At 47.1% G+C, this 22819-nt stretch overlaps 1 protein-coding gene across 2 annotated transcripts in view; it reads right to left on the reverse strand.

Annotated features, from left to right (window-relative positions):
• Nucleotides 1-4602: 4602 nt before the first annotated feature.
• The window catches only part of LOC118358393 (GAS2-like protein 1), a 48062-nt gene continuing 29845 nt past the window's right edge, over nt 4603-22819 (reverse strand). For both annotated transcript variants that reach the window (XM_035736176.2, XM_052478856.1), the window contains 4 exons: nt 18553-18660; nt 13655-13751; nt 7533-7839; nt 4603-5662 (listed from right to left, as the gene is read on the reverse strand). In XM_035736176.2, the coding sequence (XP_035592069.2) occupies nt 4603-5662; nt 7533-7839; nt 13655-13751; nt 18553-18660 (1572 nt within the window). The remainder of the gene's footprint in view (nt 5663-7532; nt 7840-13654; nt 13752-18552; nt 18661-22819) is intronic.

The following is a 22819-nucleotide window of genomic DNA, read 5'->3' on the forward strand; positions in this document are numbered from 1 at the left end:
ACATCCCTCCCTTCTTTTCATCAGCAATGCTACCTACGTTCCCATTGACACCAGAACACCTGGTACATATTCCTATACAGTACGTACTCAGATTCAGATTGCTGACAAATGTGCACACACCACCTCTGCTCGTGCAACCCGATTACTGAAAACCCACTGCAGCAAAGGTCCCTGTCATTCCACTGTAAAACCATTCATAGTAGTTTTACAGGCTATAAAGCCTTGTCAAAGTGTCAACCCCACAGTCAGATCCCTGGCCTGCTCTGTTATTGATATTGCCAATAAGGCAGAGTCTATAACAAATCTTTTAAGGGGGTGAGAATGATTACTTTATCCTATCCAAGGAATACCTAGGATAGGATAAAGTAATCCTTCTCCCCCCCCTTAAAAGATTTAGATGCACTATTGTAAAGTGGCTGTTCCACTGGATGTCATAAGGTGAATGCACCAATTTGTAAGTCGCTCTGGATAAGAGCGTCTGCTAAATGACTTAAATGTAATGTAAATGTACACTATCAATTGTTCATGTCCATTCTCCACATAAAAGCCCTCAAGAAAAACCTACACATATTCTTAAGCCATTTCAATACACCACAGAGTACATCACGATGAACAATCATCTACTCCAAACCAATCCAGCAAAGCATGCACATGATTCAAAACTCAATATGTGAAGGAATTTCATCCAAATATGACACTTTTTACAACCACTAGATGTCACTGAAGACACTTTCACGAGAGATTGGTTTGTCTATGTATCTATTATACAAATAGATTATAATCCATCTAAAAAAAAGTGCTTCTTTTAATTTAGTGTCGTTGAACAATTCTACACTGAGAAACAAACTGATGGTGATGGCAATGACACTCACGTTGGATGGGTGTTGTTGTTGGGCACTAACATTCTCAACACTCAAACACACATTTTAAGGCAAAGGGAATTGGCAAGGCATTTCCAACAGCAATATTGCATAGCTAAGGCAGCATATAACCCCATACAGCAAATATTTACACATTTCATAATTATGTCTAGTTATATACACTATAACCACATCTTTATGCAAGTATACATATACATGTACAGTACCAGTCAAACGTTTGGACACGGCTACTCATTCCAAGGTTTTTCTTTATATTTACTATTTTCTACATTGTAGAATAATAGTGCTGACATAAAAACTATGAAATAGCACACATGGAATCATGTAGTAACCAAAAATGTGTTGAACAAATCAAAATATATTTTATATTTAAAATTCTTTGAAGTAGTCACCCTTTGCCTTGATAAGAGCTTTGCACACTCTTGGCATTCTCTCAACCAGCTTCATGATGAATGCTTTTCCAACAGTCTTGAAGGACTTCCCACATATGCTGAGCACTTGTTGGCTGCTTTTCCTTCACTCTGCAGTCCAACTCATCCCAAACCATCTCAATTGGATTGAGGTTGGGTGAATATGGAGGCCAGGTCATCTGATGCAGCACTCCATCACTCTCCATGGTCAATTAGCCCTTACACAGCCTGGAGGTGTGTTTTGGGTCATTGTCCTGTTGAAAGACAAATGATAGTCCCACTAAACGCAAACCAGATGCGGATGGCGTATGGCTGCAGAATGCTGTGGCAACCAGGCTAGTTAAGTGTGCCTTGAATTTGAAAATAAATAACTGACAGCGTCACCATTAAAGCACCCCCACACCATCACACCTCCTCCTCCATGCTTCACGGTGGGAACCACACATGCGGAGATCATCCGTTCACCTACTCTGCGTTTCACAAAGACACGGCGGCCAAAAATCTCAAATTTGGACTCAGACCAAAGGACAGATTTCCACCGGTCTAATGTCCATTGCTCGTGATTCTTGGCCCAAGCAACTCTCTTCTTATTATTGGTGTCCTTTAGTAGTGGTTTCTTTGCAGCAATTCAACCATGAAGGCCTGATTCACACAGTCTCCTCTGAACAGTTGATGTTGAGATGTGTCTGTTACTTGAACTCTGAAGCATTCATTTGGGTTGCAATTTCTGAGGCTGGTAACTCCTAATGAACTTATCCTGTGCAGCAGAGGTAACTTGGTCTTTTACCAAATAGGGCTATCTTCTGTAAACCACCCCTACCTTGTCACAACACAACTGATTGGCTCAAATGCATTAAGGAAAGAAATTCCACAAATTACATTTTAACAAGGCACACCTCTTAATTGAAATTAATTCCAGGTGACTACCTCATGAAGCTGGTTGAGAGAAGAGTGTGCAAAGCTGTCATCAAGGCAAAGGGTGACTACTTCAAAGAATTTTAAATATAAAATATATTTTGATTTGTTCAACACATTTTTGGTTACTACATGATTCCATGTGTGCTATTTCATAGTTTTGATGTCTTCAACATTCTACAATGTAGAAAATAGTAAAAAATTAAGAGAAACCCTGGAATGAGTAGGTGTGTCCAAACTTTTAACTGCCACTGTATATACACAGGTACATATATAAACACATTCATCCACTTAACTTACTCTTTTGTACACATATTTTAGTGTTGATTTTCAAGTTGAGATTAACTCTTGATCATTGGAAGTATGTTTCAGTGACAATGACATATTATCTTACTCTTGCCCCAGACTGCAGTTAACACATAGAACATAATGTGAAAAAAACTACTTTGTATATTTCCACAATAAAAGCTCAAAAACAAATCAGAAGACATCACTCAATCATGGCCATATGGATTGGCAGTGAGAAAGTGACATCATATATGTATGACAATGAACAAGTCAGGATGCAGAGGGTTGGTGGGGGAAGGTGAGTAGAAGTGCACATATGGAATACGAAGTCCAAAGGACTGTTAGATGTGAACATTGTACAGTACATTTTTGTAGAGTATTGTATTGATATATAAGTCCAATACAGATTAGATGTGTAAAGATACACAGAAGGTAAGGAGCAGAGGGTGAGTGGAGATGGAGAATGAGAGAAAGTATTTGTATTTGTATTTGTATTGAAAGTATTTGTTACAGCACGCTCTCCACACCAGTATTTTGATAATCAAAGCAGACAGAGATGCTGTGGCATACACTGTCCACTAGAGGGAGCCAGTCCAGTTGACTTGATGATGATTCTTGTGATTCACTGCTCCTGCCTGGGGTTCTTTCCTCCCCATCAGCCCTGACACTTCTTCAGCGATGCGTATATAGCATGGGGCTTTCAAGACAGTGCCTGCTTTGTATTAGACACTTTATGATTGAACAAAGCATCCCCATAAAATGCCAATAAATCCATTCAACTTAAACAATAGTATTCGATTCGGGATCGATCCTTTGGTAATAAATAATTAGGCTTAGAGTGCAAAGAATATAATTGGATACTGAAACCCTGACTGTTATAGGTAGGAAAGGGCATGACTGCATGACAAAATGAGGGAGTATGCAACATGCTCTATAAAAAAATAGTCTGTAGCCCAGTCTCCAGTCTATTTTAGACAGTAGTCAGTTTCATTTGACAACAGACTTTTCTATATCAGCATCAGGATTAGTTAGTTGTGTGTTACATCCAGGCCTCAGTGTCCAAGCCGCTCTCTGACTCCACAGAGTAGGAGCGGTCCCTGTTGCCCATGGCAGGGGAGCGTGACTGGGGGTGGATCAGGTCGGCAAAGGCCTGGTGCATGGCCTTTCGTGAGGGTGAATGGTCGTTGGAATGGGAGCTCTGAGGGGACTGTGGCGGGGTAGGGGTCTGGAGGGGAGTATGGTTGCCCCTGGCCTGAAGGTCTCTGTAGCTGACTGGGGTGGGGATACGTGACGGGCTGTTCCCTGGCCTGTTGTCTGTACGGGGTCTGATCCTGGGCCTCAGCTTGAGCTTGTAGATGGAGGGCACCCTGTCAGCCTTTTTCCCTGCCCTCTTGGGCCGGAAGACTACACCCCCATCAACTGCATCCCCATTGGCCAGGGGAGGAGGTGGAGGAGAGTACTCTGAGCGTGATTCACTCAGCCTGAAGCACATGGAGGAGCTCTCACTGGAGGAGTCTTCCTGGAAGGAGCAGTCCTCCGAGGGGGGCAGGGGGATGGGCGAGGGACAAGACTCTGGGGGAGGGAGGTCATCGTTGGGGTCTCCACCCTCCAGGTCGTAGGGGAAGCTTGGTTGGTGATCCTCCAGAGGGACGTCTCCCTCAGGCCCCGAGCCCCAGCCCAGCTGACCCTGCTGGCTCTCCATCAACTCTACTAGAGTACCACTGACATGCCCCCCCCCATTCATGCTCCTGCGGTGGAAAGGAAGTTGTGAGGGGGCATGGCTGAGAGATATGCCCAGCTCCAAGTCTCTCCGGCCGGGCAAGGAGGACAGGAGCTCCCCTTCGTCTATGGAACTGGAGATGGCAGGGAGCTTCCTGAGACCTCCACCTCGCCCGCCCCAGCGCTCTGGTTCTGCGTTCCCACCGTTGGATAGTCCGCCAGGGCTATGGCCATGCAGTGGGGCCAGGGTATCCTCCAGGCCTCCAGAGGAACGTGGGTTAGTTCTTTTAGACTCCCGGAGGTCAGGCAGAACTCCTACCTTACCCCCCACGTTGAGTGAGGAGTTGGAGGAGTTGGAGGAGGAGTAGGCCGAGTCAGTGACGTTAGGGTCAGCAGAGGCAGGCGTGGGAAGGGTTTGGGGCCCAACCCCCTGCTGTGGGTGTGAAGAGGCAGGAAGCTGAAGGCCCCCCTGTGGGTCTACTAGGCCCCCCTCTGCGCTGCCCTGTGTTAGCTAGGAACTCAGCCTCAAAGCTGCGGTACAGGTCCTGCTCTTTCTGGGGGTCCAGGTTGGGCAGGATCTGGAAGTTATAGCCTAGCCCCTCCTCCTCAGGTTCCTGTCGCTCAGAGCTGGCCCACCCCCTGTGGCCATGCCCATTGGAGCGAGGGCCGTGGGAGGTTCGAGGGGAGCGGGGTCCATGCCCATGGTGGTGAGGGGAGCGGGGGGAGGAGGAGTGAGGAGAGCGCCGGCCTGCCTGGGTGACTGTGGGCAGCAGCCTACTCCTCCCCACCGAGGGGGAGCGTGGAGCGGGGGGCCGGGGAGCCACTATAGTCTTCTTACTGAGGCTGCTGCTCTGAAGCCCTTTGATAGGTGAATTAGAGCAGGAGGATGATTGTCTCCTGGAGAAACCTCCATTGATTCTGGGGGAGGCGGGGGGCAGTTGTTTGGTCCTGAGCTCCTCTCGTCTGTCAGAGGATGGGGGCTGTGAGGCCCCATGACGTGGAGAGGGTCCAGGGCTGGCATCGCTGGTCCGACTCCGGCTGGGCATCTTCCCCTGGCTGTGGGAGCGCAGGGTCTGGAGCCTGCGGGAACTTTCGGGCCCGAGAGAGCGGCCCCTCTCCCCATGGCTGCTCCTGAGCCCGTCAGAGGGGCCCTGTGGGGGGCTGGGTTTGAGGATGGAGGCGGGGGCAAGGCGATCCCGGGAGTGGCTGCGTGTGCGGGGCATTGGGGGGCACAGGGATGGGCCCTGTCCACCTTCTCCAGGCCTCTCGATTATATGCTTCCCCTCCTTCCTGTTAACCAACAGCACCACCTCCTCTCCGGAGCGACGGGTGCCCCCCAGAGAGAAGCGGCCTCCCCCTGTCCCTCCTCCTCCCTTAGAGGAGGCTGTAGAGGAGTCGCTGTCCCCTGATAGACGGCGGGTCACTGGCAACAATGACGAGTCCTTAGACCTGCAGAACACAGAGGAAGACAGACAAGGAGTTAATTATAGTTGCAGTATCTTTTATTTATTTCTGGCCTGAAATTGTATCATTGGAATAAAATAAATATAACATTATATATATTTTTTTTACATTCATACTAGTTTGAGAAAAACAACTTGCTCAGAGCCCATTCTCCAACCCAGCACACCATAGTGCCTATGCCTCACCCCACTCCTCTGGCCCACAAAGGTTTATAGTAAACACCATCCACCTCCAGTTCATGATGGGATCTGTGACCTCTAGTGATCATGAGGAACCTCCCTGCAGGCTTCTGCTGCTGCCTACCCTGACGGACACACGTAGGGCCGGGTGCTTCTCAGAACATTGGGCTGGATCAGGGATTACAGGGAAAATGAGAGCAAGTGGGGGCAGGATTATAGGCCCTGTGGATTTACTGACCCCACACACAGCCGCAGAGAGCACTGCCTGCCCTTCTTTCCCAGAGCTCACCACACCACTGACACGCACCGGTGGGGCCCCTCGGGACAACGTACCATCCAAGACAGGATACAACTAATGACTTACAGCAAGATAGAGCATAATCAGTAGAGCTCTGTATCAGTGGCCAAAACAACAACCTGATAGACATGTCTTTCAGAATCATGTGCTCTCTGGCAATATCCTGTAAGAAGAATTAGCTATATCCGCTTTCTTTGCTGACATTCTTTATGTAACCACTTCTATAATGATCTGAGTAACCAGAACAAACAACCAACAAAATATTATTGTACACTATATAAACAGGGCAAGATAAATTCGTGACAAGGTTGAAATGTTAATCAAATATTGCCTTTTAAAATAAGGATGTAGGCAAACCAATATTGACTTAGGTTGACTGCATTCTGACTGCTTGGCATAACGAAACACATAGTGTTTTCCTTCACAGGTTAGCCCAACTGTGACCTACTTCCTAGGGGGAGCAGCAGGGCCTAGGGGTGCAACAGTTGTCAGTCAGATTAACCCTTATCTAGTCTGGTGCATTTGGAGGTGCCGACCTTGAAGGGGTTAACCTGTCCCGAGGCCTGTTGCCGTGACGCCGGGCCTGAGCCATCACTCACTCCGGATACTGAGCCACTCATTGGCCGGGAGCCAAAGTAAACGAGCCCACAGCCCTTAATTGTGTTGAACAATGGCGACTCTGACGTATGAGGGAGGTATGTGAGACCAACTCAACGGGACCTTATGTGGAGAGCTGAGGGAATGCATTCTCTTTACTATCCAGAAAATAGTTTTATAGCCAATGAAAACCAGTACTCTGACTGTCATGCCACTTAAAGTGAGAGACAGCAGAAAAAAGGAGAGACATGTTTTTCCTCTAGTATAGTCAACATGTAGCCTAATTCAATTCCGGGCCTTGGATAGAGAACAGAAACATCACCAACAGCAACACTTGGATGTTGAATCCCATCTGAATTCAGACAGTCATTAGTGTAATTAACAGAACCAAAGGAGAGGAAGGAGGAGAGGGAGGAGAGGGGGGAGGGGAAGGGAGAGTGAGGGGGAGGGAAGGAGGACAGGGGAAGAGAGGGAGTGAGGCGACTGCAGCAATCAAGGTGCGTGTCCAGTCTAGCCACCAGGAGGCAGAGTGGAACGGCCGGGACAACAGGACAGTGTCAGCGCAAGGTCTCATTGGAATGTCACCTGAGATTAGGAAAATCTCACTCTGCCTTGTATAATCTGTCGCTTCCCAGTTTTGTGCGCTGTGCTGTGCGTGTGTGTTTTTGTGTTTGTGTTTTTGTGTGTGTGTGTTTGTGGTGAAAAGTGGATCCGTGCTGGTGATGCAGACAAAGACAAAGTGTCATTAGCACAACACACACACACACACTCACTCACTCACCTGACAGGGTTGAAGTGGCGGGGTTCTGAGCGTTCCCGCGGTGGTCGTGGTAACAGGGGGGTGCGTCCTGCATTTGAGTCGAGCTCTGTAGGGAGGGAGGGGTGGTGGGAGCGGCCAGGCCGGGTGGAGGAGGAGGGGGTACATGATGGAGGCTCCAGGCCCTGGGTGCGTCTGTCAGGGGGCTTATATGGGGCAATGCCCTCGTTACGCCAGTGTGGACCTGGGCTGGTGGAGCGGGAGGAGTGGGCACTGGAGGACTTGCTGTGGGCACCCTGCCCGCTGGCTTTGGCCTGGTGGTACCGGTGAGCTGCAGGGAATAAGCACAGGAAACCACAATATTAGTAGAGGCATGGGTTATATATCATGGAGAACCAGAACAACTGTGCAGTTGACTCTGGCATCAGACAGACAACAGTCAGTGTAGAAATAGAATTGATCCAGGGTTGATCCAAGGATCAACATAGCAGAGCACACATTGCAACAGCCCCTCACAACTGGTGGCAGTCACAGCGCATATGCATGTCTTATGAGTGCAAGAGATGAAGCAACTGATGCAATCAGATGAATGATTTAAAGCACGAGCTTGACATTAGTGTAGGGCTGACAGTGTAGGGCTGACATTAGTGTAGGGCTGACATTAGTGTAGGGCTGACATGGCCTACTGCTCATAAAAACCTGGAGACCTGTAAAAACCCATTCATATGAGTTCATGGGTTAGAAATGCAACACCAAGCATTAATTCAGCCCATGTCAGTTGTCCAGACACAAGGCCACTGGCATCATTGGTCTGGCAGCAGTGTGGACTCATGGAGAGTGAAGAGCTATTCTACCCACAGCACAGAGTAACACCAGCCCCAGGCCTGGCTATCACACACAAGGTTAAACATTAACTGATATGAATGGTTATGGCAGCCGTCATGTCATGTTTATGACAGCGTGATGAGGGCTTTATGAGTGAAGTGTAGTGTTGTCTGAAAGGCCATTGACATGATATTGAATGAGGTAGCACTATGGTTGCACTGTAGTAGCACTATGGTAACACTATGATAGCATTATGGTAGGACTATGATAACACTGTGATAGCACTGTGGCTGCATTGTGTAAGCACTGTGGTAGAACTATGGTAGCACTATTATAGCATTATGGTAGCAATATGAGTACACTGTGGTAGCACTGTGATAGCATTGTGGAGGCACTTTTTTTTAAATGTCTACTTTATTTAACCAGGTAGGCCAGTTGAGAACAAGTTCTCATTTACAACTGCGACCTGGTCAAGATAAAGCAAAGCAGTGCGACACAAACTACAACACAGTTACACATGGAATAAACAAAACATAAAGTCAAAAACACAATAGAAAAAATGTCTATATACACAGTGAGTGCAAATTAGGTAAGATACGGGAGATAAGGCAATGAATAGACCATAGTGGCGAAATAATTACAATTTAGCAATTAAACACTAGAGTGATAGATGTGCAGACGATTCATGTGCAAGTAGAGATACTGGGGTGCAAAGGAGTAAAAAAATAAATATATACAATAACAGTATGGGGATAAGGTAGTTGGATGGGCTATTTACAGATGGGCTATGTACAGGTGAAGTGATCTGTGAGCTGTTCTGACAGCTGGTGCTTAAAGTTAGTAAAGGAGATATGAGTCTCCAGCCTCAGTGATTTTTGCAATTTGTTCCAGTCATTGGCAGCAAAGAACTGGAAGGAAAGGCGGCCAAAGTAGGAATTGGCTTTGGGGGTGACCAGTGAAATATACCTGCTGGAGCGCGTGCTATGGGTGGGTGGTGCTATGGTGACCAGAGAGCTGAGATAAGGCGGGGCTTTACCTAGCAAAGACTTATAGATGACATGGAGCCAGTGGGTTTGGCGACGAATATGAAGCAAGGGCCAGCCAACAAGAGCATACAGGTTGTAGTGGTGGGTAGTATATGGGGCTTTGGTGACAAAAATGATGGCACTGTGATAGACTGCATCCAATTTGCTGAGTAGAGTGTTGGAGGCTATTTTGTAAATGACATCGCCGAAGTCAAGGATCGATAGGATAGTCAGTTTTACGAGGGTATGTTTGGCAGCATGAGTGAAGGATGCTTTGTTGCGAAATAGGAAGCTGATGCTAGACTTAATTTTGGATTGGATACGTTTGTTGTGAGTCTGGAAGGAGAGGGTAGGATAGATATAGGTCTGTAGCAGTTTGGGTCTAGAGTGTCTCCCCCTTTGAAGAGGGGGATGACCGTAGCAGCTTTCCAATCTTTGGGGATCTCAAACGACACGAAAGAGAGGTTGCAGGCTAGTAATAGGGGTTGCAACAATTTCAGCAGATAATTTTAGAAAGAGAGGGTCCAGATTTTGCAGCTCTTCCAGAACATCAGCTATCTGGATTTGGGTGAAGGAGAAATGGGGGAGGCTGGGGTAAGTTGCTGTGGGGGGTGCAGGGCTGTTGACCAGGTTAGGGGTGGCAAGGTGGAAAGCATGGCCAGCCGTAGAAAAATGCTTATTGAAATTCTCGATTATCGTAGATTTATCGGTGGTGACAGTATTTCCTAGCCTCAGTGCAGTGAGCAGCTGGGATGTGGTGCTCTTATTCTCCATGGACTTTACAATGTCCCAGAACTTTTGGGAGTTTGTGCTGCAGGATGCAAATTTCTGTTTGAAAAAACAAAATTTTGTTTTCCTAACCGCCTGTGTATATTGGTTCCTAACTTCCCTGAAAAGTTGCATATCGTGGGGGCTATTCGATTCTAATGCAGTACACCACAGGATGTTTTTGTGCTGGTCAAGGGCAGTCAGGTCTGGGGTGAACCAGGGGTTATATCTGTTCCTGGTTCTACATTTTTTGAATGGGGCGTACTTATTTAAGATGGTGAGGAAAGCACTTTTAAAGAAAAACCAGGCATCCTCTACTGATGGGATGTGATCAATATCCTTCCAGGATACCCGGGCTAGGTCGATTAGAAAGGCCTGCTCGCTGAAGTGCTTTAGGGAGCGTTTGATAGTGATGAGGGGTGGTCGTTTGACCGCAGACCCATTACGGACGCAAGCAATGAGGCAGTGATCGCTGAGATCCTGGTTGAAGACAGCAGAGGTGTATTTAGAGGGCAGGTTGGTTAGGATGATATCTATGAGGGTGCCTGTGTTTACAGATTTGGGGTTGTACCTGTGGTTGCACTAGTTTGGTTACAAGCTTTGGTTACTCGCTAGCTACCTTTTGAGTTTGGATCCCATGATGCGGTTGGCATCAGTTGCTGGGACTGCTGCTACTTGGTTCCTGCCGACCAAGGGTCTGGTGAGCTGCTTAGCGTAACAGCTAGCCTAGCTGCCACTGTTAGCTGCCTATCAAGCTAGCAGGGTTTCCTTGAGGGCTTGAACGCAGCCCGTGACACAGTTAGCCCTTGTGGCTGGGACCGCGGATTGTCCCTGGGTTGTGTCTGTCTAGATCCCTGTTTGTTTCTGTTTCCATCTTCCCTGCGACCTGCCCTGTATATTATTATTATTATTATTATATTAACTGAAAGGAGTAACAGCATAGCCTACATTGCTACCATGACAAAGACCAAGGCTGGTGGGAGTACCGTTGAGGACAATGGTGTCTCTCTATCACAGGTGAAAGATCATTTAAATGAACAAAAATAGTTCTACAAGCAGCTATTACAACAATAAAATTGTCCAAATACTGGTGGAATCAACTAATTAAAAAAAAGACAACCTGACCAGAGAGGTCCAGGACCTGAAGAACAGTTTTCAGTTCTCCCAGGGTCAGCTCGATAAGTTTAAACAGGAAAACGGCAAGATGACAGCAAACATAATGTTAACTTTCACTGCTATGCGGATGACACACAGCTGTACATTTCAATGAAACATGGTGAAGCCCCAAAATTGCCCTAGCTAGAAGCATGTGTTTCAGACATAAGGAAGTGGATGGCTGCAAACTTTCTACTTTTAAACTCAGACAAAACAGAGATGCTTGTTCTAGGTACCAAGAAACAAAGAGATCTTCTGTTGAATCTGACAATGAATCTTAATGGTTGTACAGTCGTCTCAAATAAAACTGTGAAGGACCTCGGCGTTACTCTGGACCCTGATCTCTCTTTTGAAGAACATATCAAGACTGTTTCAAGGACAGCTTTTTTCCATCTACGTAACATTGCAAAAATCAGAAACTTTCTGTCCAAAAATGATGACAAAAGCATGGATACATTTTTCTGCACTTCTAGATTAGACTACTTGCAATGCTCTACTTTCCGGCTAACCGGATAAAGCACTAAAATAAACTTCAGTTTGTGCTAAATACGGCTGCTAGAATCCTGACTAGAACCAAAAAATGTGATCATATTACTCCAGTGCTAACCTCCCTACACTGGCTTCCTGTCAAGGCCATGGCTGATTTCAAGCTTTTACTGCTAACCTACAAAGCATTACATGGGCTTGCTCCTACCTATATCTCTGATTTGGTCCTGCCATACATACCTACACGTACGCTACAGTCACAAGACGCAGGCCTCCTAATTGTCCCTAGAATTTCTAAGCAAACAGCTGGAGGCTTTCTCCTATAGAGCTCCATTTTTATGGAATGGTCTGCCTACCCATGTAAGAGACGCAAACTCGGTCTCAACCTTTAAGTCTTTACTGAAGACTCATCTCTTCAGTGGGTCATATGATTGAGTGTAGTCTGGCCCAGGAGTGTGACGGTGAACGGAAAGGCTCTGGAGCAACGAACCGCCCTTGCTGTCTCTGCCTGGCCGGTTCCCCTCTTTCCACTGGGATTCTCTGCCTATAACCCTATTACAGGGGCTGAGTCACTGGCTTACTAGGGCTCTTTCATACCGTCCCTAGGAGGGGTGTCACGGTTTTCATATGGTGAAGGAGAGTCGGACCAAACTGCAGCGTGTCGATTGCGATCCATGTTTATTTAAACAAACGTAAACACGACTAAACACGAACACTACAAAAAGAAAACCGAAAACAGCCTATACTTCTGTCAACTAACATCGAACAAGGACATCAAGACACTCAGGACAATCACCCACAATACAACCAAAGAATATGGCTGCCTAAATATGGTTCCCAATCAGAGACAACGATAAACACCTGCCTCTGATTGAGAACCACTTCAGACAGCCATAGACTCTCCTAGAACACCCCACGAAGCTACAATCCCACTAAGCAACACACCACATACAAAAACCCATGTCACACCCTGGCCTGACCAAATACATGAAGAAAAACACAAAATACTTCGACCAGGGCGTGACAAGGGGTGCATCACTTGAGTGGGTTGAGTCACTGATGTGATCTTCCTGTCTGGGTTGGCGCCCCCCCTTGGGTTGTGACGTGGCAGAGAACTTTGTGGGCTATACTCGGCCTTGTCTCAGGATGGTAAGTTGGTGGTTGAAGATATCCCTCTAGTGGTGTGGGGGCTGTGCTTTGGCAAAGTGGGTGGGGTTATATCCTTCCTGTTTGGCCCTGTCCGGGGGTGTCCTCGGATGGAGCCACAGTGTCTCCTGACCCCTCCTGTCTCAGCCTCCAGTATTTATGCTGCAGTAGTTTATGTGTCGGGGGCTAGGGTCAGTTTGTTATATCTGGAGTACTTCTCCTGTCCTATCCGGTGTCCTGTGTGAATTTAAGTATGCTCTCTCTAATTCTCTCTTTTTCTCTTTCTTTCTCTCTCTCGGAGGACCTGAGCCCTAGGACCATGCCTCAGGACTACCTGACATGATGACTCCTTACTGTCCCCAGTCTACCTGGCCGTACTGCTGCTCCAGTTTCAACTGTTCTGCCTGTGATTATTATTATTTGACCATGCTGGTCATTTATGAACATTTGAACATCTTGTCCATGTTCTGTTACAATCTCCACCCGGCACAGCCAAAAGAGGACTGGCCACCCCACATAGCCCGGTTCCTCTCTAGGTTTCTTCCTAGGTTTTGGCCTTTCTAGGGAGTTTTTCCTAGCCACCGTGCTTCTACACCTGCATTGCTTGCTGTTTGGGGTTTTAGGCTGGGTTTCTGTGCAGCACTTTGAGATATACAAATACAATACAGTACAATATAATACAATACAACTCAGTGACTATAAAGGGTAAAGGGCTGGTTGTTTTGGTAGAGGTGACCTCACCGAAGGCGGCACAGCGGCAGGGGTCATGCTTGTCCAGATAGTGTTCTAATGTGTCCCATCCCCCACCCACACGCACCATCACATGAGTACGAAGGACCTGTGGAGAGAGAGAGAGAGAGAGAAAGGAGACAAGGTTACAACCCTGACAAACATGGCATCAATTCACAAATTCACTCTCATAATGAAGACTAGCGGGAGACTATATACAGTGCCTTGCGAAAGTATTCGGCCCCCTTGAACTTTGCGACCTTTTGCCACAATTCAGGCTTCAAACATAAAGATATAAAACTGTATTTTTTTTGTGAAGAATCAACAACAATGTGGGACACAATCATGAAGTGGAACGACATTTATTGGATATTTCAAACTTTTTTAACAAATCAAAAACGGAAAAATTGGGCGTGCAAAATTATTCAGCCCCCTTAAGTTAATACTTTGTAGCGCCACCTTTTGCTGCGATTACAGCTGTTACAGTCGCTTGGGGTATGTCTCTATCAGTTTTGCACATCGAGAGACTGACGTTTTTTCCCATTCCTCCTTGCAAAACAGCTCGAGCTCAGTGAGGTTGGATGGAGAGCATTTGTGAATAGCAGTTTTCAGTTCTTTCCACAGATTCTCGATTGGATTCAGGTCTGGACTTTGACTTGGCCATTCTATTACCTGGATATGTTTATTTTTTAACCATTCCATTGTAGATTTTGCTTTATGTTTTGGATCATTGTCTTGTTGGAAGACAAATCTCCGTCCCAGTCTCAGGTGTTTTGCAGACAGCATCAGGTTCTCTTCCAGAATGGTCCTGTATTTGGCTCCATCCATCTTCCCATCAATTTTAACCATCTTCCCTGTCCCTGCTGAAGAAAAGCAGGCTCAAACCATGATGCTGCCACCAACATGTTTGACAGTGGGGATGGTGTGTTCAGGGTGATGAGCTGTGTTGCTTTTACGCCAAACATAACGTTTTGCATTGTTGCCAAAAAGTTCAATTTTGGTTTCATCTGACCAGAGCACCTTCTTCCACATGTTTGGTGTGTCTCCCAGGTGGCTTGTGGCAAACTTTTAAACAACACGTTTTATGGATATCTTTAAGAAATGGCTTTCTTCTTGCCACTCTTCCATAAAGGCCAGATTTGTGCAATATACGACTGATTGTTGTCCTATGGACAGAGTCTCCCACCTCAGCTGTAGATCTCTGCAGTTCATCCAGAGTGATCATTGGCCTCTTGGCTGCATCTCTGATCAGTCTTCTCCTTGTATGAGCTGAAAGTTTAGAGGGACGGCCAGGTCTTGGTAGATTTGCAGTGGTCTGATACTCCTTCCATTTCAATATTATCGCTTGCACAGTGCTCCTTGGGATGTTTAAAGCTTGGGAAATCTTTTTGTATCCAAATCCGGCTTTAAACTTCTTCACAACAGTATCTCGGACCTGCCTGGTGTGTTCCTTGTTCTTCATGATGCTCTCTGCGCTTTTAACGGACCTCTGAGACTATCACAGTGCAGGTGCATTTATACGGAGACTTGATTACACACAGGTGGATTGTATTTATCATCATTAGTCATTTAGGTCAACATTGGATCATTCAGAGATCCTCACTGAACTTCTGGAGAGAGTTTGCTGCACTGAAAGTAAAGGGGCTGAATAATTTTGCACGCCCAATTTTTCTGTTTTTGATTTGTTAAAAAAGTTTGAAATATCCAATAAATGTCGTTCCACTTCATGATTGTGTCCCACTTGTTGTTGATTCTTCACAAAAAAATACAGTTTTATATCTTTATGTTTGAAGCCTGAAATGTGGCAAAAGGTCGCAAAGTTCAAGGGGGTCGAATACTTTCGCAAGGCACTGTACTATGAAGCTTAGCACACGTACAAAACCAAACCCTGCGTACACACACAACCACTCACGCACACACACTGTTTAAAAAAACTAAAGTGATGTTTAAACCCAGTGACACGGTGCGATACCACACAAACTGCAGATCAAGTCAATAGATATATAAATCCGACAAGTGGAGCAGAATGCTGAGTGCTTGGCCTGGAGTCCCTCCCCCTTCCCCAAAAATGACGTAACACTCCCATCAGATGCACCCCTGCCAGTGCCCATGCCTCCGCCTCCTCCCACATGACCTCCCAGCTGCCGCCATTATGAGCACTTTTCATCGCCATGCCAACACACAATTAAAAAGAGAGGGGAGAAGAATAAACACGCACACTGCTATGAAAGACACTCCTTTTCTCTCCCTCTCAGCTGGCGTAACCATGCTTTTAGAGAGTGGGGGTGAATTAGCATGGTAACAACTCATCCTGCCCCTCCTCTCCTACAATTTCAGCTAGAAGAGAGGAGAGGGGGTTGAGCGAGAAGAGAGGGGGAAAGGAGAAGAGAGGAGAGGGGGTTGTTCATTGAGGCAAACAGACCCAGAGTATGAACCCCAGACAGAGTCTTTTTTTCTCTGTCGCTCTCTTTCCCCTGCAGGCAGATGCATTCCTCACAGCAGGGAGAGAGAGGCTGTATATTTAGCTTGATGTGAAAGTCCTGTGGATGCAGGCAGCCTCACCAGTCTGCCTCCTCTCTGGGTTGGGTAGTCACTGCTGCCAGCCACATGTTTCATTCAGGGGCTGGGCCCGTGTCTCTGTGGCCAGGCAGGACCATGAGGGTGCTCTGGGTGAGCTGGATATTGCGGGGAGCTACTGCACTAAATCACGTGGCCATACAAGGCCTCCCACACTGACTCAGGACATCTACCACCTGTCCTTTGCTGCTCTTCAACATGCCCACCACACCGCCAACACAACACACTGCCTGTCTGCAAAACAGCTGTCCTCTGCCTTCCTTCTTCTTTTCTAGCTCTTGTCCTTTACTGCTGCCACTCTACTCCTGAAACTTTTGGTCTTGTTCCCAGCAGAGAGGCTATGTGATGGTAAACTGTTGGCCTATTGTCTATTGTCTGGTCCACTAGTGGAGTCCCACTATGCCTGACCCAGCCTCTGTGCTGTGAGTACCATGATAAGGATTAGTTGATTCCCTGGAACCAGTGATGCTCCAGCCCTCTGCCTCAGCAGCCACTCCATCAGTGATGGTGTATCCCACACTCCACAACCCCTGTTTCTATGTCAACGACGAACAGAGACTCCTTGTAATCACGATGGGGGTGGAGTAAACCAATTCCCTCCCAAATCAGGCTTGAAGTTTTAAGCTCATGGCCAGCTGACACTGTACTACAACCCCAAGCACCCTTCCCTTGAACATGGGCGACCTCCCAGAGTCCGCCCCAGTCACTCTCCTCCATTTATTTATCCCCCTTTTTCCCCTCACTTCCTCCTTCTCTCCTACACCTCATCCTCTAGCCTGCACTCTTAGTCAGGCTTTGGCAGCTGAATGAGGCCTGTTGGCTTTGATGGTGGCAGCCAGCAGGCTAGCTTCCTCCCTGAAGATAAATATGGAAGCGTGTTGGCTGGGCTGCACTAGTGGCTGCTGGGGGATATGTATAATCACTGTCCTCCTCAGTGAGTGGAGGAGAATGCAGAGACAGTGCGGGGGGGTAATCTGCCAGAGAAATGGCTCCTACATACAATCTCCAGATAGGCTTTACACTAAGATGTGTGACACGCTTCGAACACACTGCAACTACTACACTTGAGTTTAACACTTTACCTGTTTCAAAAGCCACTACACTTTAGTTTGAACACTTTATTTGCTTCCAACAAAGCCACGGCACTAAAGTTAACAATTCTACATTATCTGCTTCCAAAACAGCCACTACACTATAACATACTACACAAGTAAGACCCTACTAAAACTGGCACTCCACTACATACCATACAGTCAAACACACAGTCAGTCATCCAATCTTTAAGAAACTTTTAACAGAAACATCTCACTGAGGTGTAAAAGCATACCACAGATCCGAACATACACACTGTGCTTTTAACGGACCTACATGACTAGCCATTTTAAACTCAGGGAAAGTTTGAGCTGCTCAAAAGAAGAGTGGAAATACTGAGGCAGACATCCTGGAAATGGATACGATTCGGACTGGCATCCGTTGAGTCCATTAATTGGGCGGAGGTACATGGGAAGTAAGAAACAGAATCGATCTGCCTTCCTGCAGACAGAGGCCCGGAGGGCAAGATAAAGTTTCAGTGGCGACACCAGGCAGAACCCAGACTGAGGCACACAGCCTAGCAGAAGCAAGCAGCAGAGCAGGACAGATAAGGGCCCATACAGGAAATGACCCAAAACTCTATTTGTGTCATGCTGGGCCAGCGTGTATGGGAGTTGGGAGGTCTGGGCCAGCCAGTAGGGAGGTACCAAGAGGCAGAGCAGTGGACTTGTAATAGGTCAGATCAGTTCAAATTATAAACAATATGTAGCCTGGACTGGGGAGAGTGAGATCACTGTACATACTGTAGTTCAGGGGACATTTATTATATCTACAGAATCGTTTGTTTGTTTGACCCTGTTCTAGTTTTCCTTGCAGCAACAAATTTAGCTAAATATACACACTGTATGCCTCCATTGTAATACTGTGTAAGCAGTCATCACAACAGCAGCATATGAACATTTGCCAATCTAATTTCTCCTGGGCATAATATTTGCATTTATCCAAAATATTAACTGTAGCCTACTATTAAACTGCAATGCAATCTAAGTGATATTAGAGTAATCCAAAGTCACGTCCATGAGCTGTGAAAAATACAAAAGAACCTATCTATGGACTCTCGGACTGTGTAAAGGTGCAATGGTTAACCTGTTTGGTTAACCTGGTTACTAATGCATCCACAGGTTTAAGACATACTCACACATGCATGCACGCAGACACACACACTACACTCAAGGCTGATTGTTGACTATTCTTATGGTCTGGTTTAGTGGATGGGGTTGATGTTGATGGTCAGTTCATACCCGTATGAAGATCAGAGCGCTGGAGTCTCCCACTTTGTATTTCCCTTCAGACACCTTGGTCATGGGGAACTGGGCAGGGCAGGAGCAGCGGCCCAGGATCTCCCGCACCTACAGAGACATAACAGAACCCTGGTTACCAACCACAGCCTACGAAACATGACAATCGACATTCACAAATCTACAGAAAGGAACAACAGGCATAAACTGTTCATTCTCTGTTCAACCTACCATCTTCTTCATTTCATTTCAACTCTTCCTATGACATCATGCTTACTCATATCCATGACAAAATCCCCTCTGGTCCTGAGTTCTCTCTCTGTGTGTGTGTGTGTGTGTGTCAACAGCACAGTGATTATATTACATTAGGGTGAGACATGGCTAGCCCTGGCTGTCTGTGTGTGTCTTAGCTTCAAGCAGAGCAGAGATCCCTCTGAGTACCTGTGTAATGGAGGGCCCATCTCTCCCTGCCTCACCAAATATTGCCTCATCTGCCTGGAAAGCTTAGTCCAGCTCATTGCTGCAGTGCAAAAAGTCATAAAAGGCACACAAATAAACATCACAGCACACACACGCACAAACACACACACACTGCTGTGAAGACCTCCGGACTGCAGCAATAAGGTGAGGCCCTAACTAAAGCCAGATCGATGACATTCATTTGTGTGGTTTCAGATGCGTTTTGGGTTGAGAGAGAGACACTCTCCGGTCCTGTACTGTGCAGTTGGGGGTGCTTATTTAGCACATTGGAGTCAGACAGAACTCTAGGGTGGGGCGAGAGAGGCCTGTGTTGTGTGGGCTCTCTCTCTCTCGCCTGGGATTGGCCAGCTTTGATGATATTCTTGGCAGCTCTCTCAGACAAAGGCGTGTGCACACTTGTCGACCAAGAGAAAGAGAGAAACAACATCACAGAGGACAAAAATAGGCGAGCTGAGCAAGGACAAAGAAACAACAGGGACTCCTGTACTCCATATCTACTGTATATACAGCAGCAAATCAATTAAATCAAATGTTATTCGTCACATGCTTCATAAACAACAGGTGTAGACTACTTACAGGCCCAACAATGCAGAGAAAGCACATGTACAGTACAAACACAAACACAGTGAAACAAGGGAAAGGCTCTCAGTAGTCTCCCAAGGAATGAATCACATTAAGAACATAAATCAGATGAAGAGAGATTGAATTAGATCAAAATAGATGAAATGTGAGACTGTCAGGTATCGATTGAAGACATTTACCATCCATGTACAGTATATATTTAGCTGGAGATTGTATCAATGTTGCAGGCAATGTTCCCGCTAAACAGTGTTCCCCCTAAACTGTGTTCCCTCTAAACTGTGTGCATGCGTGGGTGTGCAGTAGCCCAGAGATCGCTGCGCAGCTCCCCAGGATTTCCACACAGAGCACAGAAGAAATATCAGCCCATGGAAAGAAGCCAGAGATTGAACTTCACTCAACTTTCTAGAGTTTTCCCTGTTAGTTAACACTATCAACGTTTCCCTTTACTGTGGCAATTGTGATCAAATCAACTCAATATTAGCCACTTTCAATGCAACATACCGAAACAAAACAAACTACGGAAGAGATTTTGTTGTAGGCAGAACGCATGATATCTCTCCTGCTCCAGCCCTGTGGTCATAGCTAGGCTCACCCAAAATCATTTTGTGGGTGCTGTACAGCTCCCACCAGACTGTTGTAGCTCTCTACCTTTACTGTGTATTGTGGTAGCTGTTCTATACAGTCTCTGGTTACTATTATATTAGTTCATTTGATGAATCCGTAATTAGCATAAGAAATATTATATATTTATTTGTTTTATACATTTTCTTCACATTCTGAGCTGAGACAACACCGCATCACCATGATGCTGGGCATGCATGGCTCCTCCTCTTGTGAAGCTGAACGACAAGTCATGGTCATGACCTGTGACCCCTGCATTAACTGCGCCATCCTGCCTGTGAAGGTGAGGGAAGCGCAGCTAGCCAGAGTTGAGGGCCTGGTTTTCAAATATAATTTACCAGCGTCAGACGTTGTTGCCAGGACCCACCCAGGTCCACTGAAAGAGGGAAAACCCACAAAGCCGATGGCGCCCCCCTGGTAAAAACATAAGAGCTTCACTCGTGAAGGTCGATTCCTTATCCTCTGAGATAGAGCAGCTAAAAACGCTTTTGTGTTCCTTCAAGCCCTGAGTCGAGGCCCTCTAGCACTTCCTTCATACATGGGGGACGCAACAGAGGACTCAGATAGCCGTGATGATGACCTGCTAGTCACTCAGGCAGCCAACCGGCACTTTAGTGACCAGGATGATGACACACCCAACATGAAGGAGGTGCCAACCAGTGTTGTGGACCCATTCAGTCTGAACACTGAAGATGGGTCAGAGGAGTAATTCCGAGGCTCTGATCACACAGTCAGAAGAAAGCTCTGCCTCACTACGTGCTTTCCTACGTGCAGCCTTTGCTAGGCTAGAGCTTGATGACCCTCAAGCCACAGCCCCTGCAGCTAACCCGTTCTTTAAGAAGGCTCCGGCAGCTAACCCGTTCTTTAAGAAGGCCCCAGCAGCTAACCCGTTCTTGAAGAAGGCCCCAGCAGCTAACCCGTTCTTTAAGAAGGCTCCGGCAGCTAACCCGTTCTTTAAGAAGGCTCCGGCAGCTAACCCATTCTTTAAGAAGGCCCCAGCAGCTAACCCGTTCTTTAAGAAGGCTCCGGCAGCTAACCCGTTCTTTAAGAAGGCTCCAGCAGCTAACCCGTTCTTGAAGAAGGCCCCAGCAGCTAACCCGTTCTTTAAGAAGGCTCCGGCAGCTAACCCGTTCTTTAAGAAGGCTCCGGCAGCTAACCCGTTCTTGAAGAAGGCCCCGGCAGCTAACCCGTTCTTTAAGAAGGCTCCGGCAGCTAACCCGTTCTTTAAGAAGGCTCCGGCAGCTAACCCATTCTTTAAGAAGGCCCCAGCAGATAACCCGTTCTTTAAGAAGGCTCCGGCAGCTAACCCATTCTTTAAGAAGGCCCCAGCAGCTAACCCGTTCTTTAAGAAGGCCCCAGCAGCTAACCCGTTCTTGAAGAAGGCCCCAGCAGCTAACCCGTTCTTTAAGAAGGCTCCGGCAGCTAACCCATTCTTTAAGAAGGCCCCAGCAGCTAACCCGTTCTTGAAGAAGGCCCCAGCAGCTAACCCGTTCTTTAAGAAGGCTCCGGCAGCTAACCCGTTCTTTAAGAAGGCTCCGGCAGCTAACCCATTCTTTAAGAAGGCCCCAGCAGCTAACCCGTTCTTTAAGAAGGCTCCGGCAGCTAACCCATTCTTTAAGAAGGCTCCGGCAGCTAACCCGTTCTTTAAGAAGGCCCCAGCAGCTAACCCATTCTTTAAGAAGGCCCCAGCAGCTAACCCGTTCTTTAAGAAGGCTCCGGCAGCTAACCCGTTCTTTAAGAAGGCTCCGGCAGCTAACCCGTTCTTTAAGAAGGCTCCGGCAGCTAACCCATTCTTGAAGAAGGCCCCAGCAGCTAACCCATTCTTTAAGAAGGCCCCAGCAGCTAACCCATTCTTTAAGAAGGCCCCAGCAGCTAACCCATTCTTTAAGAAGGCCCCAGCAGCTAACCCGTTCTTGAATAAGGCCCCAGCAGCTAACCCGTTCTTGAAGAAGGCCCCAGCAGCTAACCCGTTCTTTAAGAAGGCCCCAGCAGCTAACCCGTTCTTTAAGAAGGCCCCTGCACCTAACCCGTTCTTTAAGAAGGCCCCAGCAGCTAACCCGTTCTTTAAGAAGGCCCCAGCAGCTAACCCATTCTTTAACAAGGCCCCAGCAGCTAACCCGTTCTTTAAGAAGGCCCTGGCACTGTTCAGTGTACCGGATTTTCTTACAGAGCTTCAGAGATGCTGGGCCGACCCGCAGGCTCTCGCCCACCATGGCAAGGACAATGGGACGATATCTGCCATGCGCGAAGCAAAACAATATGGGCGGAACAATATGCCTAAAGTAGATTAATTCATAGCAGAGCCGATGTTCTCCCCTCTCTCGTAGGCCCGTGCTAATGTCACGGGCCTACGACACAGCAGCCGGCACAGGGAACTCTCTCTCAGTGCTCATGCTAGCACAGAACAGGATGCTCCAGTCGGACCACTCAGACCTGGACCTCTGCAACCTGACTGACTCATTACCAGAGAGCTAGGCAGACTGATGTCCACCCTTGTTATGACTCGTCGCACGGTCTGGCTCGCCAAACCCCAATGTCTGATGACTCCAGACGGACGCTGAGAAAGCTCCCAGTGGTCCCTGGACTG

The sequence above is a fragment of the Oncorhynchus keta genome, chromosome 25 (assembly GCF_023373465.1).
Source record: "Oncorhynchus keta strain PuntledgeMale-10-30-2019 chromosome 25, Oket_V2, whole genome shotgun sequence".
Classification (NCBI taxonomy): Eukaryota; Metazoa; Chordata; class Actinopteri; order Salmoniformes; family Salmonidae; genus Oncorhynchus; species Oncorhynchus keta.